Source organism: Cenococcum geophilum (assembly GCF_001692895.1).
Source record: "Cenococcum geophilum 1.58 unplaced genomic scaffold K441scaffold_61, whole genome shotgun sequence".
NCBI lineage: Eukaryota > Fungi > Ascomycota > Dothideomycetes > Gloniales > Gloniaceae > Cenococcum > Cenococcum geophilum.
In genome coordinates this window covers 222,306-240,961 of record NW_027137619.1, presented here as the reverse complement: position 1 = coordinate 240,961, position 18,656 = coordinate 222,306, and the positions used below count along the sequence as shown (strand labels likewise).

The following is an 18,656-nucleotide window of genomic DNA, read 5'->3' as shown; positions in this document are numbered from 1 at the left end:
ATCCCCGCCTAACCGCTCAGCTAAAAGATATATCTTAGGTTATCTCTATCTGCCCACATTTATATTTGCTAGAGGACTTAAATTTAAGTATTAGGGAGGTAGTAGGGGTCATTGTCTTTTCTAAGAGCATTAAAGGCCGCTTAAGGCGCGTTAGCTAACCCTATTTTTAATTTATAATGGGGTAATACAATAACAAGGCCTATATTAAAAGAAGGTTAGCTAAAGCGCTTCGCTTATAGAAGTTAAACAACATAGCGGAGGAATAGATGGCTCGCTATTATAGATATCGCGCCTAGTATTGCCTGTGCCTTGCTAAACTATGTCAGCCGTAATAGCCTTATTTTTGAAGCTTTTAGGCCAAACGGCTTAAAGGTAGGCTATTATATGCCGTATAGGGCGTTATAAGGACCGATAGTTCTGCACTAGTAGGAGGACGAAGATGGGAAGAAGGGTAACCTATAAAGGTCGCTAATAAAAGCTCTTGTATCTTCCTAATTAGGAAAGTAATTTACTAACTCTCTTAGTATATTAATAAATAAATAATTTTTTTTATATAAAAATTTGCGAGCTTTATATAAATTCTAAATTAAAATTATTATATAATTAATAGTATTATAGTAGTTATTATAGCTTGAAATTTTTTAAAATTTATTAGTACTATAATTTACGCAGCTGGTATTACGGCCTACGTAGTAGTGCTAAAAATTATGTATTTATAAGTTAGCGGGATCGTGCCTAAATTTACATAGGGTAGGCCGATAGCTGCGCACCCGTAATTACGCGTGCGTAGTCGTATACTTTCCTAATTAGGAAGGTATAAGAACTTTTATTAGCGACCTCCGTAGCAAGGATATATTAGTAAGGTAGTTAGCTGTCCCAAGACACGTCCAAAATTGCTAAAGTAGGTCGATCGCTAGGATCGCTACTAGGCTCAAAACCTTATCTATATTAACTTCTCCCCTATTAACGGAAAATTACGTAGTAAGGCATACTGCACCTAAGTATTAAGATAAGTAATTTAGTGCTTCCCCTTAATTAAGACCTCTACCTGATTTAATACCTCCTCTATATAATAAGAGAGGACTTATTAGGTAATTAACCCCATCTTATATATAAATATTAGTAAGACAGCTTATAAAAATAAATGAGGATCTCTTAACTCGAGGTTTACCCTTTAACTACTTGCGATTATATAATTATTATGTGCACGCGCTAGTCGTTAATATCCCCTAGCTATTCCCTACTAAAACTCTAGATTTCTAGTTATATTTCTAAGTATACTTTAGAAGAAAAAGGTATTAGAGGATATGACGTTCCTAATTAAAAACTAAGCATAACTAACTTAACACAAATATTACAGCTAAGGAGTCCTTATATTACTAGCATTTCATATAGAACTATATACTACCCTAAATCATTATAGCCCGATCTATCTTTATCAGCGGTTACCTAGCCCTTAGTCTTCTATAGAGGTTCTACTCTCTATTAATCCAATCTCTTAAATATTAATATAGTAGCAAACCCGGCATCATTGGACCGCCTATATATTTCCTCCTTAGTTAACTCCTTAATCCCTTGCCTGATCCAATTATTTAGAACTCCTTTGACGCCAATAAACCCCGCATTATTTACACTGGTAAACTTCGTCATATCCATATAGTTTGCGTTAATACTATAATTGGGGTACGGCAGTATAGTCGTAGACTCTTTAGGTACTAGTGAGTCACCGTTACTATACTATAAATCCGACTATATCTATAGGGACAGTCTTATAGAAGTAAAAGATCTTTACGTAATTAAGCGCTCCATTAGCTGTTAATTAACACTAGAAGACCTCCTTAACACCCCTAAGTACTTCCGATTTCTACTTTAGCACCAAAAGAATACCCTTATTTATTATCCAGAATCGATTTAAAAGTCTTGCGAGAGTATATCCCTATATTATAAGGTACGACCCTGTATAAGGTATGCCTATAAAGATTATACCTACTATATAGTAAGCAATACTGCGGAGACGGGGCTTATTTAGTTCTAGAGAGATAAGAAGGGCTTATTAGGTGACCAAACCGCCGAGGCTATATAAAATAAAAAAGATAAAACGCTTGACTTTGTTTAGTCGGCTGTTGGAGATGGCATATATAAAAGCTTTTCTATAGCTACAAAGGCCTTCTCTACTCGCATTCTCCTAGAGGCCTATGACATTGGCGTTATAGCCATAAGTAATAACTCACGCAGTGGGAAATTAAGTAAGTATTAGGTCTGGCGTAAATATGCTGTTTAAATGCGACTAAGTAGACTCCTAGTCGCCAGTTAAGCCGTAAACGAACTAGATGCTAGAAATGCCATTAAGTAATTGCATTATTTCCAGTTTTAAGAGGAGATATTACTCTATCTTAGCGTTTACTAGATTTGAGATTGTCTAGATACCAAATTGGCCATCCGTTAATTTACTATAAGAACGTCAACGATAAACTCTAAGCGACGGCGCTAGTTTACATATAGATTCTTAGGGAATGCTATTGAGGGTGTTAAAGATGGGGCTGCGGGCACTAATGGTTAAGATGGCGTAGGCATCAAAGTAGTGCTTATATTATTAGTCGTAGCAATATCCGTAGACGACGCGGGCGGCTTGTCTTTACTCTTATTCTTAGATAATCTAAGTAAGGGAAATATAATAGTAAATCTTCGTAATCTGTAAATAAGGTTAAGGTTGGAAGCTAGCGGAGATCTACGCGATAGTTTAGTTAGAGTTTAATTGCCGAAGTGCGCTTTATCCGCGTCTTGGCATTGCGACGCTTCTAAAATGCTCCAGAACTATAATAAGGTGGCTTATACAAGGGGGGGTAGACCCCCCCTACTAGTACGTTAGTAGAATAATACAGACCACCCATTTTAAAAGAGACTTACTTATTTTGAAAACATACTAGCAGGGAGGGCATCTGCCCCGTTTATAGTACCCCCTTATAACACTCTTTAAGCTTAAAGATTTACTAACCTTAGGTCTTAAGCGGACAAACACCTCAATTACGCTAGTAGGGAGGGCGGCCGACCCGCTCCGACTATGCCCTTATGGGCATTATATAAGCCCTAATAGCTACTTCGACCCCTAAACGCGTATTAGTAACACCACCTCTAAACCCACTAGCAGCTTTACTAAGATGTATAAAGAAACTAAGCGCGAAGGTGTAAGAGGCCTAGCAGTCGCTAAGGACACGAGCCTAAATATTAGTATAGTTTAAACAGTAGACAACCGCACTATAAACTAGACTATAAGCTATATAGTATATACTACCTTTATTCCCTATAGCAAGAGTCTCTACCTTACCTAAACGTAAAGGAGGAGGTATTAATTATAATGAATTTTATCAACTTATCGAAAGCCTTAAAGAAACTATAGTATAGTAAAGCAATATTATTATAAACCAGAATAGCATTATTAAGAGTATTAGAAATAACTTTATAGACATTAAATCGGAATAGTAAAGCCTTAAAAAGCAAAACGCTAAACTCTAAAAGGCTATTTGGTCCTTGTAAGCGCAACTAAACACTCCCTTAGCTCTAATACAATTATAGGTATTAATAGCGGCTAGTGGAGGTATAGTAGGGTTAGAGATAACCTTGCTATAAATAATAAGCGCTAGGAACCCTAAGGAACCTAATTAGTAGCTAGTAATAGACGTTAGCTAAGCGGGTTTAAAGGTAATAGAGAGGGTAGCTACTACTAAAGTAGTAAAGTAAACTATTATATAAGGTATAAAGGATATTAAGGGGCTTATAGGAGCTATACTTAAGGACTTCCGCGTATAGCGAATAAGCAATAGCGCGAGCATTATTAGATTCTCGGTAGAAAAAGATAAAGAAGCTGCGTTTAGGTAAACAACTGCTTAATAGCTTAAACCGCATATCCTTAGGGCGAGGCTTATTGGACCTAAGTAGTATATGGTTAAGGCGGACTAGGTTAAAGTATTTTTAGCAATGGATATTAATAGTAGAAAAGTAAGTAAGTTAGCTATAGAGCGCTTTGGGGTAGAGAATAGGGTAGAGGTATATATAATAAAATAGCTAGGACAACTAAGGCCACGCGGCTAGCACGTATTAATAATTATTAAAGTAGTAATAAAGGAGGATATAGAGAAGCTGCTTATATTAGACAACGTATTATTTAGGGGAGGCGCGATTATTATATCACTATTTAAGGAGTAACGCACCCCTATAGCATGCTATAAATATAGAAGGTTTAGATATAGGGCTAGAGACTATATGCGACCTAATACGTGCGAAATATATAGGTGGGAAGGCTATCTCTAGTATAAGACGGTAAATCTATACTGTGTAAACTGCTAGGGTCCTTACTAAGCCTTATACCGTAAATGCCTAGCATATAGGAAAGAGATAGACAGGATTCTTATATAATAGCGCTATAAATAAAGAACTTTAGATCCTCTAGGTAAATATAAAGAAGTATAGGGAGGCGTAGTATACGCTATATAATAATAAAGCACTAATAGACTTCCACTTTATTCTAGGCTAGGAGCCTTACTACTTTCTCTTAAATAGGGAAGTAGTACTAGCTAGCTTAAATCCCTGGTAAATAAGGTTTATCCTAATAGGTAGGCAGTAACAGTATTCCCTAGTTAGGTTATATATCTAGGCATCTAGAGAGCTGGCAGCTATATAGCTATAGGTAAATTTAGTAGATATTACGGCGGTAGTAGCGCACGTTAGCTAAAGGAGACTTATAATTATATTAGTATATATTCTAGACAAATATTTAAGGAGAACTAAGGAAGAGAACCTAGAGGAGCTCTTTAGCAGACTAGAGATAATTAATAGGCTAATCTAAGGTAAACTATTACGCGACCTATATACCAAGGTAGTAATTGCAGGTGACTTTAATTAGCACAATCTGCTATAGGGAGGAAGTTATATTAGTACTATATTAACGTAGGAAGAAAGCGCACCAATTATTAACTTTATGGCGGACTAGTTACTCTAGAGCCTACTTCTAATAGGAATACCTATGTTTAAAAGTAACGCGGGGTAAACATTAACAATTAACCTTATGCTTATAACCCTAGGCCTAGTAAGTAAACTAGTAAAGTACGCTATCTAGGAGTATAAGTACGGATTAGACTATAGAGCTATCTATACTAGCTTCTAGGTCGATATAGATACGTAGAAAAGCCAGGAAAGGCTACTTATTAAAAATGTAAACTAGGACAAGATATAAAAAGATATAGAGCAATAGAAAGAAATAGGATTCCCTATAAAAGATATAGACGAAATAGTTAACTACCTTAATAGGTAGGTTAATAAAGCCCTTAAAGCACACTACTAACGGGCTAGACTATTACTATATATAAAAAGATAGTAGAACGAAGACCTTATAACGCTAAGGAAGTTATATATATACTAGAGGAATAGAAATAGCGCAATATAGAGGTAAAAAAGGGACGACCCTAAGCTATGTAATATTGCAGTAAGAGCAAAGAAGCTCTTTTATAGGACTATTTAGCGATATAAAAAGCTCTATTAGGACGAATTCCTTAGTAATAGTAATAATATATAAAAAGCGTTAAAATACCTTAATCCGTAGGCTATATCCACGTTTACTAGAATACCGCTAATTAAGAAGAATAGAGGATAGGGAGAAGTTATTACGGAGAACTATAATATTGCAAGAGAACTACTCTAGGTATTCTTTCCGGTCCCGCCGCCGTGCGAATAAGAGGAGAAAGCTATAACTAGCTATAACTAATTGCTATAGAAGCCCATCGCCAAACACAAGGTTAAGGCAGCTATATTTAGGGCTAGCCTAGATAAGGCTTCTAAAAGGGACGGCCTACTAACTAGGGTATAGTAAGAGCTGTAGCCCGTACTAAGTAGTAAAATTACTACTCTCTTTACCAAATTACTTAAAATAGGAAAGGTACCCTAGGAATAAAAGGTAGTAAAGATTATACCACTATAGAAGCCGAAGTGGGGGGACTATACGGTAGCAAATAACTATAGGCCGATCTCCCTCCTCCTAACGCTAGGAAAAGCACTTAAATCGCTAGTAGCGGAGAGGATAGCATACCTAGTAGAGGAATATAGCCTATTACCTAAAACGCACTTTAGAGCTAGGAAGCAAAGGTTAATAATATATACGCTATTATATCTCTATAAGGACGTATTTAGAGTATAGAAAGGAAAGAAGACGCTATCTCTAGTATTATTTAATATTAAGGGTGCGTATAATAATATAGCCATAGAGCCGGAAATTAGGAGATTACGGCAGCGTTAGATACCTTAGACGATTATATAATAGGTATAGGACTTTTATATAAACTGTTAAGCCTATATCCTAGTTAACGGATATATATTAGAGGTATAGGCGCTCCTATAGGCAGGTTTCCCGTAGGGATTAGCACTAGCCCTAATACTCTTTCTATTCTTTAACGCGGATCTTATATAAAGCGCACCTAGAAATGGCAGCTCTATAGCCTTTGTTAATAACTACTTGGCATAGGTTATAGGCTCTATAGTAGAGGAAAACACGTAGATTATCTAGGGCGAGATTATACTAATGCTTAAGAAATGGGAGAGGACTAGTGGAGCCCAATTTAAAGTAAAGAAAACATTATTTATCCACCTTACTAGATATAAAGAAGCAGGTAGGGATACTACCACACCGCTCCAATTTAAAGGAAAAGGGATCCCCCCGACTTAGAAAGTTAAAATCCTTAGGGTAATCCTTAATAAGGAGCTACGATTTAAGGCGTATTTAGCAGATAAGGCAGGCAAAGCCACTAAGGTAGCGCTAGCGTTATGTAGATTAAAGGGACTATAGTCTAAGAGCGTTAAGCAGCTAGCTAAGAGCTTAATTCTACTAGTAGTAGACTATATATTACTAATATAGTACCCGCTTACAATATAAGAGTTAATATAGCTCCTCTAGCAGGCGCAAAGGATTACAGCACAAGCTATTATTAAGGGGTTCCGCTCCGTTACCCTACTAATAGCAGAAGTAGAAGCTGGCTTACTCCCTCTTAAGTAAAGGCTACATAACTAGGCTATCGCGTTCTGGGTATTAATCTATAAACTAGGCAAATTATATCCCTATTAAATAATTTAAAGATAAAGGCTCTATAAATAGTACTAATCGCCGCTCTAAAGGATAGTAGAGATATATAAGGATGTCTAGGTAAATAGGGTGCTAGAGGTTAAACTATATATATACCCGCCGTAGGTGGCTAAGCCCAATATAGTAATATATAAGGATAAAGATTATGCTTAAGCTATTATTAAAGACTATAAGCTAGGGTAGGTTAATATATACGTTAATATATTAGTACGCAATAATAGGGCAGGAGTTAGTGTATATACTACGCCATTTAAAGCAACGCTTTTAAAAATGGTAGTAAGCTCTAATTAGGCCAACGCCTACCTTATAGAGCTTCTAGCAATTAGCGAGGCAGCTAACTAGCTATAAAACCCTATATATACGGCTGTTAACTAAGCAGGTTTTCCAATACCTATATTTAGTATAAGAATATTCTCTAACTTATAATTAGCGTTACTATTAGTATAAAGCTAGAGGGCTATATTACGGCACTGGCAGAACTTAGTTAGCAGAACTTAGTAGAACTTCATAGTTACGTAACTAGAAGACCGCATAAAAAGAACCCTACTTCGACCAGCGCTGCTCTTCTTCTCCTTTCCTTTCTCTAGCTTTAGATTCTTGTTTATAAACTACTAATTGTATAGGCTTACGCGTCCCTCTTACCGTGCTTATGCCTTGATTAACTAAGTCATTAACAGGCTAGAGCCTATTAGGAAATAGTTATAGAGATCTTAAAGAAGCTTTAGCTAAATAATATTACACTATACTAGATTCTAGGCTACTTAGGATTTATAGGAAATAAAAAGGCTAATAAGCTTACTAAAGTAGTAATAAGACTAGAAAGCAAGGAGCCACTATAAAGAGACGGCCTCCTATAGTACCTTATAACGCAAGCATTAAAAAAAGCCGAGATAACAATAGAACTGCTTCTATTAGGAAGATCTAATATAGGCAAGTTTATAAGGAAAATTAACGCAGCACTCTACCTTAGAAAGGCTGTAGGATTATACCAGCAGCTAATTAGCTTAGAAGCTGCCATTCTTATATAGCTACGGACCGGCAAGTCATTTCTAAAGGAATATCTCTACAAAATTAATATATTAGAGACGGCGTTATATAACTATAGGCTTATAGAGTTAATATAGTACTTCCTCTTCTTTTATAGGAGGTAGGTACAGTAAAGGATTAAACTAAAAGAGTAATATAGAGATTAATTTAGGGATCTATTATATGTATTAGGAGGCTACTTACGTAGACAAAAAGGAGGTAGGAATATTAACGGCCTAATTAAGCGCTAGAAGCCAGACATTAGCGTAATTAAAGCTATAATTAAATTTATAAAGGAGACCGGACATTTATACCTAAGTATATAAGATATAGAGAGTATAGAAGCCAACATTAATAAGTAAAGACTCTTAAGAATTCCTCCTCTAATTATCTAACTAAATACACTATAAGCCTCCTCTATACATGCCTCTACTAGTGCGTCAGTAATTAAGAAGCGCATAACGCTAAAATAGCCCTATGGACACGAGGCATTAAAAACTACTTACTTAGGCTTACCTCTAAACTATAACTTTCTTTAATAGTAATACATTACTTTCCTTTATTTTTTCCTTAGTTAAGTATAGTATTAGGTAATAGATATATAGTTCTTATAGTTAGCTTCTAAACTAGAGTAAGCATATTAATAGTAGAAAGTATTTAGTTAGCGCTCTGTAACGGCCTATACCCTAAATAGTGCATGGCTATAATAGAATATACATATATACATATATACGTAGGCATCATATTGTAATAGAAGTACTCTTTAGTACAGTAGCAAATTATATGCTTTTAGCTATAGCGTATTCGTGGCTAGAATGCCAAAACTTATATTAGTACCCCTATTTACAGGCTAGAGCAAACAGTGTTGCAAACGTATAAGGGTAAAGCTGTAATCGCTAGCGGCTATATTGCTAAACTTGCTTTAAGGTTATCTTACGCTGGGAGTTACACAGGTTATATATAAAGAGAGGATAGAGTTGTAATAAGCAGATGCCACTTCAAGATATATCTACTCCTAAAGTTAACAAGTCTAGAAGTTACGTGACTTATTTAGGTAGGGTTACTACTAAGATTATATTACCTAACTTTTAGACTACCCGTGCGTCGGAGTAGCGGTCATTAGTGTTATTTACTAGCCGCTTTGGCGTCTAAGCGTTTATATAGCTATAAGCCCGACAGCTACAAGCTTGGCTAACTAGATAATATATATAAATTACACCGTAATGATTATATACGACGAGCGGGGTCACTTCGCACTAGCTGGGATTAGTAACTACTCTAATTGGAAGTACTAACTAGGGTGGCGAGCTTGCATAAAGTTGCGCGCCATAGCAGCTATAAGGCTGTAATGACTCCCTAGCATCATAGTGAGGTTCTAAGGCTTAGATAACGCCGTTTATAAGTATTAAGGAGTGGTAAGAGCTTAACAGTGGTACTATACGGAAGGAACTCTATTTCGCTAAAGAAGGAGGCTCTCTGTAAATTAAGCGCGAAGGCGATAAAGCGTAACGTAATTTTTAGATAGAAGGGGTCCGGGATATTGAGAAATAGCTATAGTACATAACCTATACAGGGTTATAATTAGTATCAACGTATACACAGATTTTGAGTTGCGTAAAGTTAAGGTACCCCTTATATTTCTCGGCCTAGTGGGTTTCTCAACCCGTAGGAAGGGACGTTAGAAATTCTAGTTAATAAAATTTAGAACAACAATGCTCCTTATACCTTAATTAGCCTAAGTATTAATATAATTTTCTATTAAACTGCTCTACGATTTACTATGCTTAGCTACTTCTCTATTATACTGCGTTTTAATTCTATCCAGCTTCCTTAGGTTCCACGCTAGAGTTAGCGCTAATAGAGCTATATACGAACCGATTATTCTAATTATAAATTTAGCCGTTACGGACTAGTGTCCGCTTTACGTAGTATAGACACTAATAAGCGTTATAAATAAGCTAGTAAATAAATTAAGCAGACCGGGCCTTTATCCAATAAGTTAATATATATTCTCTATATAGCTACAAATGACTTATAAGCATATCCGAGCAATCAGCTATATATAATTCTTCCACTACTTCCGCTATAACTAATATGTGCTAACTGTTCCAATAATATAGCAAACGCCTACTATAGGTAGAAGCGGCGCATTCTTAACAGTATATTGGACGAATTTCCCTCTTTCACTATTATTAAGACTATTAGAATTTTAAAGAAAGGTAAATATGCTAGGGAATATAATATATCCTATAAGGATAAGCCAAGAAAAAATTATAGTAAGGGCATTATACCAAGTAGAAGCTTTATTTGCCTAAACAGATATTACTATATAAGGTGTTTGCATAGTAGGTGCTTTATAAGGTATATATTTCTCATCTTAATTTAAGGCTTTAGGGTTTCTAGGAATAGGTTAAGGTTAGGTATATTAGGCGGCGGAGGGAACGCTAACTAGCACGCTTATTATAGATGTTATATAGTAGTAGAGCTAGTTTAACTTAATAAGCAGTACTTAGTGCTATAGAGGACCTTTTTATAATTGTAATTTATAAGGGGCCTAATTCCGGTCCCTTTATATTTATAAATAAACTTCGGCTATATCCGGATTAAGATAACTAAAGGAAATAAGTTTATTTATAGTAAAGGGTACCCGTTTTAGGGCACCTTATAAAAGTCTTAGGTAATAATAGGTTAATAAGCTATATATATTCTTAGCAGTGGCTTAGCAAACATTAGGTATTATGTTCCCGCCTTATTAAATTTAATACTTAGCCTTTTAGTAGTAAACTGATTTCTAAGGCAACTAGTAATGTTAACGGTTAGGTTACATTTCAAAAATAAGGCTAACGTCCGTCCCTATGTTAAGAGACGCACCCTATCCCGAGACAAATCCACAGTTTAGACATCTCAAGTCTCTCCCTTGCAAGTCTATAAAGTTATTATCAATATGTCACTATTCTTTAGCTATTTCTCCCCTAGGAAACTAGTTTGCAACGAGAATTACCACGGTCTTAGTTATGCTATTAATCGTTTCATTAACGCTATCGATCGCCGCTTCAGCTATTCCCCCCTACTTAATCACAACTATTAGAGTCTCTTCGAAAATCGGAGTACTTAGGGGGAAGTTCTATTAAGAATAAATATAGCTCTAAGTTTTAAAGATATACTTCCCTAAGGAATGTACATTCCGGGAGTTTCGCCAGGTAAAAGTAGGGGCCTTAACAGCTTCCCGCTTTAGCGTGGTATTTTAGTGTATATTAGCGTATACTAACGCACACTAGCCTATATATATTATACTATATTCAGCCATATTTTACGGCGTTTTAGAATAACTATAGCGTATCGCATTAGGTTTTCTAGAAAGTTTCCATCGGCGGCTATATAGCCAGTTCATTATTACCTAGCACTGCTATAGGAAGAGAACGCCGTCATAGCTTCTTAAAAAGTGATTAGCTATTTATATAGTAGCAAAGAGGTCTAATATACCTTTTATTATACAATAGTAAGAATCTAAATACTATACATAGTGATAGTGCTGTAAAGTGGGACCGGATTTCTAACCACGGCCTACTTACTTTATAGTCGTAGCTGACCGTCCTACACAGTATCCGCAAAATGCCTATTCCCACTTCTAGAGAGCAATCCTCTAATATTACGTTAGATTAATATAAACAAAAAAGGCAATAATATATTCTCCAGCTCTTTAGCTTTATTAACAACACCAAGTTAATAAGCTGGCTTGGTGTTAAGAGGACTATAAAAATCCTCAACAATATTAAAAGGGTACGTTGGGTTAGAGCCTATAAGATATAATTTTAACGGGCAAAGGCCAAAATAGCAGTAGCGGTCTATCTCCCGGACGCTATTCTTAAGGATCCTACGGTCGCCTTAAATCTCGCTTTAATTAAACCTACACTCCCTACGCTGTATAACTGTGTCTAATATCCCAACGTGATACGGATATACGAAAACTCTCTAATAGACAAAGAATCTTTCTAGATTACTATCGGAATATTTAAGGAAATATATTAGCTAATATAGCAAAAAGGAACACACCTAATTAAGGTATTTAATAGAATAATCTACTTCTTTTATAATAACAAATGGAACACAATTCTCCCTATTAGTATAGCTTCTTTCCCAGATAAAGCAATTATTATTCTAAAATGGAATAATCTAAGCATAGGCTTCCTTTCCACGTTCGCATAATGGCTTAAAAACTTATAGAAATATTTATCTAATACAAAGCATAATTTCCAGTTTGTCTAAGGTTTCGATATTATTAAGGGATAATGCCACCTAATACTTATTCGTTAATCTTTTACTACTTAGTAGAGAAGATAGAAGAGCTCTATAAGAGTCGCAAGATAGTATTTATAAGGGGGTATTTAGAGCGTATTACTAGAAAAAGGCTACTATATAAAACAGTGGCGTAACTATTAGAGACATTCCGTATAGTACAGGTAGAGGTTACTAGCTAAATTATACCTAATTAAACAAGATACTTATATAATTAATAAGCTGAGTAAATATCGCCTATAGACGCTGGTTAACGTCGCCTAAAAATCCTTTACTAAGTATATAAGTCGACTCCTGTTCCAGCAAAACAATAAAGGGAATTAAAGCGCGATATAGAAGAAGCTGTAGTAGTTAATAGTAAGCCTAATTAGAAGTATAAAGCCTCTATATTAAAAGTACCGTAGGCTATAAGGATATAGAAGAGTGAATTAAAAGTCACCCTTTTAGTTCCGTAAATGCGTCGGCTAAAAGAAGTAAGAAAACGCGTAGCTATAGGCCTAAAGCTATAAGGGAGATCGCGTATATTATCTAAAGTAAAATACCCTGTAATTAATTTTGCGAGAAGTGCTAAGTTATCTCACTCTGACCAGAGATCCTTAACTACTTAATTAGAGGTACTGATATGGCGACGTCGTATATTATAGCACGCCACGGCTACTATAAGGCTGATAATAACTTCTTAGGTTTATATGGGACTCTTAGGCTTGGATAAGGGTTACTTATAAGTTTTATTAGCGGTATAAGCTTAATAGTAGTGCTATAGAGGAGTTTTATATAAAAAGATGGCTCTTAGCAAATTAGGGGGGCGGCAACGATATAACTGTAATTTTCAGGTAGCTGAGGTTAAGTATGTTTAGGATTAGTTATAAGGTATAACTGAAGCGGAACAACGTAAATATTAAGACGCTATTAGAGTTTCTATTACTTTAAACTTAAAGTACCTATAGTTTGTCTTATTATAATATACATTTTAGGACCTAGGGACGGACATTAAAACCAATTTAAAATACAATTTTAAGGCTTAAACCGGTTACAGCACCGGTTAAACCAGATTTAACTAGATAACACGTCTTAAAAGTGTTTATTTACATATTTTAGCGTGTTTTTTTAGCCTTAGCAAAAGCTAGCCTTATTTAGGTTATAGTACTTATCCTTTTAAGGTAAGGCTATAGTAGAGGCTTGTGTAGAGGCTTATATTTATATTATAGCCAGAGCTATCTAGTTTTATTAGATAACTGGTTTATTAAAATGCCTAATAACTAATCTAAATTAAGTCAATCAAACCGACGAACCGGTTACTCTTAAGATTTTAGTTAAACTGAACTAATTTAATCTGAAGAGTCCTACAGCTCTATATACGACTAGCTTTACCCCCCCCTCTAGTAAAAAATTATTTCGCTACGGTACGCAGGCTCGCCAAATTGCTACTAACTGTATATAGTAATTATAGCGAACGCATGTGCCTATACGTAAGGACCTTTTTAGTTACCCTAGAGAATTATTCTAGTTGCCTTAGAGAATTATTTTAGTTGCCTTAGGGAATTGTCTTAGTTAGCTAGGGGAGTCGAATTAAAGCAATTTAAAACTTGCCTAATATACGCTTTCTCTTTCTTCCCCCTTTTACCTACGCCTGTTATCTCTACAGAGAGGTTAATAAAATTTGGCAATATTATATAGGTGGAAACCTTATAATATTAATAAAGATTATAACGCTGTAAAGGGAGGCTGATCGCAAATAGAGGTGTTCGCTACGATTGCCTATAGAAATTAAGCAAACTTAAATACGTAAGCCGAATTGCATTTCGCTAGAGGGGGGGTAAAGCTAGTCGTGTATAGAGCTATAATTATTAATATTACTAGCATAAACCTCGTCCGTCCTTATAATAAAAACCTCCCCTTTAATAGAGAAAGGTCTATTAGACCCTTGTCTTCTATTAAAACACAATATCTTAAAGGGTAAAAAGTCTATATATATTCTAAACCAGTTATAGCCACCGCTAAAAGTAAATTATAAGTCATCCCAATATAAGGGAAAGGTCAATAGTGTCCCTCTCCAATTCCGGAATTAAAAGTATAGTATTTATCCTATTAGCAATAACATTCTTAAAACATATTTAAGGGCTTAGTATACGTTTATTCGTATTATATATCTTTATCCTTCCCCTCTTTCTTATATACTCTATTGCTACTTGCCTTACCTCTAATAGCTTAAAGGGATTAACTAGAAGGCTGTATACTAAACTCTAAGTGCCGCATTTTATAATCTTAAAGTCTATTTAAATTTTCTAGGTCTCTATCCTCTAGTTAGAAGTAGAAGTTAAGTTAATAGTATCTATTATTACGGAATCTATATTATCCTATATAGTATAGGTATTTTTACTAACTTCTATTTAGTCTTACCGTGTTTAATAGTTGTTTTAAAGTATAGTCTTTAATACCTAATCTTCTTCTACTAGTTCTTAGCCTATTAGTTCTATAAGTTTATCTAGGTTAATCTAAGTAATTTATCTTTAGTCCTACTCCGCTATTAATAAAGGCTTCTATCCTCTTACTAGTCTCTCTTACTCTTCCCTTATAGTCTTTTCTTCTTTCCTTACTTATATCTCCTATATCTATCTTTCTTACTCAGCCTACCGCTGCCTCTCCTCTTTAAGCCTCTCCTATTTTATCCTCTCTTATTCTAGCCTTTCCTGCTCTATCCTTTTCTATTTCAGCCTCTTCTACTCTATCCTCTCCTATTCCAGCCTCTCCTGCTTAAGTCTTTCCTACTTAAGCCTCTCCTACTTAAGCCTCTCCTATTCTAGCCTCTTCTATTTTAGCCTCTCCTACTTAAGCCTCTTTTACTTAAGCCTCTCCTATTCCAGCCTCTCCTACTTAAGCCTCTCCTACTTAAGCCTCTCTTATTCTAGCCTCTCCTATTTAAGCCTCTCTTACTTAAGCCTCTCCTACTCAAGCCTCTCCTATTTAAGCCTCTACCTCTCCTACTTAAGCCTCTCCTATTTAAGCCTCTCCTACTTAAGCCTCTCCTACTTAAGCCTTTCCTATTCTAGCCTCTCCTGCTTAAACCTCTCCTACTTAAGCCTCTCCTACTTAAGCCTTTCTTGCTTAAGCCTCTACCTCTCCTACTTAAGCCTTTCCTATTTAAGCCTCTCCTGCTTAAGCCTCTCCTACTTAAGCCTTTTCTATTTAAGCCTCTCCTGCTTAAGCCTTTTCTGCTTAAGCCTCTCCTATTCCAGCCTCTCCTACTTAAGCCTCTCCTACTTAAGCCTCTCCTACTTAAAACTCTACCTCTTCTGCTTAAGCCTTTCCTATTTAAGCCTCTTCTACTTAAGCCTCTCCTATTTAAGCCTCTCCTACTTTATCCTTTTTTGTTTAAGCCTCTCCTACTCTATTCTCTCCTATTTAAGCCTCTTATATTTAAGCCTTTTATATTTAAGCCTCTTCTAGTTAAGCGTCTCTTATTTAGCCTACTACTGCCTCTCCTACTTAAGCCTCTTTCGCTTAAGCCTTTTTTACTTAAGTATTACCTATTTAGGGATCTGTGCTTGCCTATAAGTTATATTACCGTTAATATTAGTATAGTTTGGCTTTTTAAAAAAGGCGAGGTATATAGATCTTTAGACGAAGAATAACGTTATCTTATTAGCTTATACCCTATTAGTATATAGCTTATCTAGAAATAGTAAAAGCTTATCTTGTTTATAATTATAAGTTTTTAGAATCCTATATCTCTTTAGTAACCTATTAGAATAATTAGTATTAACTATAGCTCTTATTTCCTTCTCTATTATCTCTTAGGTAGTAGAAAAGAAATCCACTATTCGCTCTATAAAGCCCTTAAAGGCAATAGGATTGTATTACTAGTAGCCTAGTTTCCTGGCTTCTTATAGAGCTATATAGGCGATCTCCCTATTAGCAGACCGCTAAATTAAACTATAGATCTAGTCAGACTTAAAGCCTAATTAGTAAGCAAGAGTGGTAAACTTATATAGGGCAGTCTTGCTTAGACTATTAGTTAGCTTTACTAATAAATCATTTCTTACCTTTTTACACTACGCTAGGATCTTAAGGAAATTGCGTATAGTACCTATTTATATCTATTAGCGTCTAAGGTCTACTTAATCTATAAGACTTTTTAGCCTAAATACGAACCTAAATTCGGACTCTTAGATTATACATTAATTGGTCTACTAGTTTATATTAGAGAACCTTTACTATAGGGTATAAAATAGGGAGTCCTTACCTAATAGCTGTATTAGTTATTTTACGCAGTCAGCCGGGCCTTATAGGTAATTAAGATCCTTAAAAAAACTAAAGAAAGAAGGGATTAAGCGGTCAGTAGAGATAAAGAGCACTTTACTCTATATAACTTTACAATCTTACTTATTAAAATTACTAAAGATCTAGCCACGCTATAACTAGCTATATAAAGCTCTAGTATCCACGCTATACGCTCTAAAAGTAGTGAGCTCTAATACTATTATGGTAGCTCTATCTACCTTCTATATTGCCTATCTATTACTACTAAAGATCTTAGACTAGACATCCCTAGTATAATTAAAATAACAAAGAATTTCCTATTTAAATATTATTAGCAACTTATAGCGCCTAGATATAAATCTTTACCTTATTATATCTTATACTAAACATTATATATATAGTGCTTAGTTTTATACCTCCTCTAAGCCTAGGAATATCTAGTTATAAGTTAAATACCGCTCTATATTCTGGGCGATTTAATATACGCTTTAGATTCTGCTTTTTCTAGTTAGATATAGCGGCTAAACGAGCCTACTATCATTCCTTAAAGTATATATTCCCTAACACTTAGTACTAGCGAATTTTACAGTAGATTTTACTATCGTTAGGCTTCTTCTTATAAGAGTACTCTTTAATTATAGTTGTCTTTAGTTTATAGTTAATATCTAGATATAGTTAGAGTTAGAGCCTACTACATATATAAAATAGGAATTTCCTACCTATAAGATACAGATCTATAATCTAGCGCTTATCTCCTAAAGGAAGAAACTCCGCAGCTGCTTAAACCTAGTATAGGCCGTAGAGATATTCTAAACGGAAATTAAGAGGAAAGTTTAGCTCTATATAATTATTACGTGGATAACCTATTAGCGCCTTAGCGGAAGTTTCTAAAAGTTAAATGGTAGCGTTAAGCTGCTCCTAATTAATAACAGTAGGAATATAATTTTAAATATCTAGGCGATCACAACCATTCTTCTAGAAGAAATTCTTAAGTCTTACTATATTTGCCTTATCCTTTTTACATATAAAATGCAGCACTTTAAGATTAACACTAGCAGTACCTCTATACTTAATCCTCCTCTCTACTACAAATCTTTATTTATACTTAAGAAATCGTACGTTTTACATTTCTATATAGCTTATTTAATAATATTTGCTACGGGAGAATAGGTTATTTATTATAACTAGCATAAGTTTTTAGCTACACTTTAAATATTATCCTTAGAACCCAATTCTGGGACCCTCTATTTTTAGCTAACCGTAGTTAAAAGATCCTAGTTACGTTTAGAGAACAGCCATATTTAGAGAACAGTTACGTCTAGAGAATTATTAGATGCCCAATTGGCCTAAAATAATTAGTCCTCTTAGTAGCGCTAAATAGGAGAACCACGCTAGAGAATAGCTACGTCTTAAGAATAGCCACGTCTGGAGATCGGATGTCTAATTGGCCCAAAATAACAGATCCTCTTGGCGGCGCTAAATAGGACACTATGTCTGGAAAATAGTTACGTCTAGAGATTGGATATCTAATTGGCCTAAAATGACTGGTCCTCTTGGCGGCGCTAAATAGGACACTATATCTAGAGAATAGCCACGTCTAGAGATCGGATATCTAATTGGCCTAAAATGACTAGTCCTCTTAGCGGCGCTAAATAGGACACTATATCTAAAGAATAGCTACGTCTAGAGATCGGATATTTAATTAGCCTAAAATAACTAGTCCTCTTAGCGGCGCTAAATAGGATACTATATCTAGAGAATAGCTATGTCTAAAGATTGGATGTCTAATTGGCCTAAAATAACTAGTCCTCTTAGCGGCGCTAAATAGGATATTATATCTGGAGAACAGCCACGTCTAAAGATTAAATGTCTAATTGGCCTAAAATAACAGGTCCTTTTAGCAGCGCTAAATAGGACACTATATCTAGAGAATAGCTATGTCTAAAGG

At 35.2% G+C, this 18,656-nt stretch overlaps 1 protein-coding gene across 1 annotated transcript; it reads right to left on the bottom strand.

Annotated features, from left to right (window-relative positions):
* Nucleotides 1–1,485: 1,485 nt before the first annotated feature.
* Nucleotides 1,486–1,719, bottom strand: K441DRAFT_586099 (uncharacterized protein; the record flags this gene model as incomplete). Its single annotated transcript, XM_067644611.1, has 1 exon — nt 1,486–1,719. A coding segment is annotated over one exon (234 nt), but the record flags the coding sequence as incomplete, so codon positions are not given.
* Between the last annotated feature and the right edge of the window lie 16,937 nt (nt 1,720–18,656).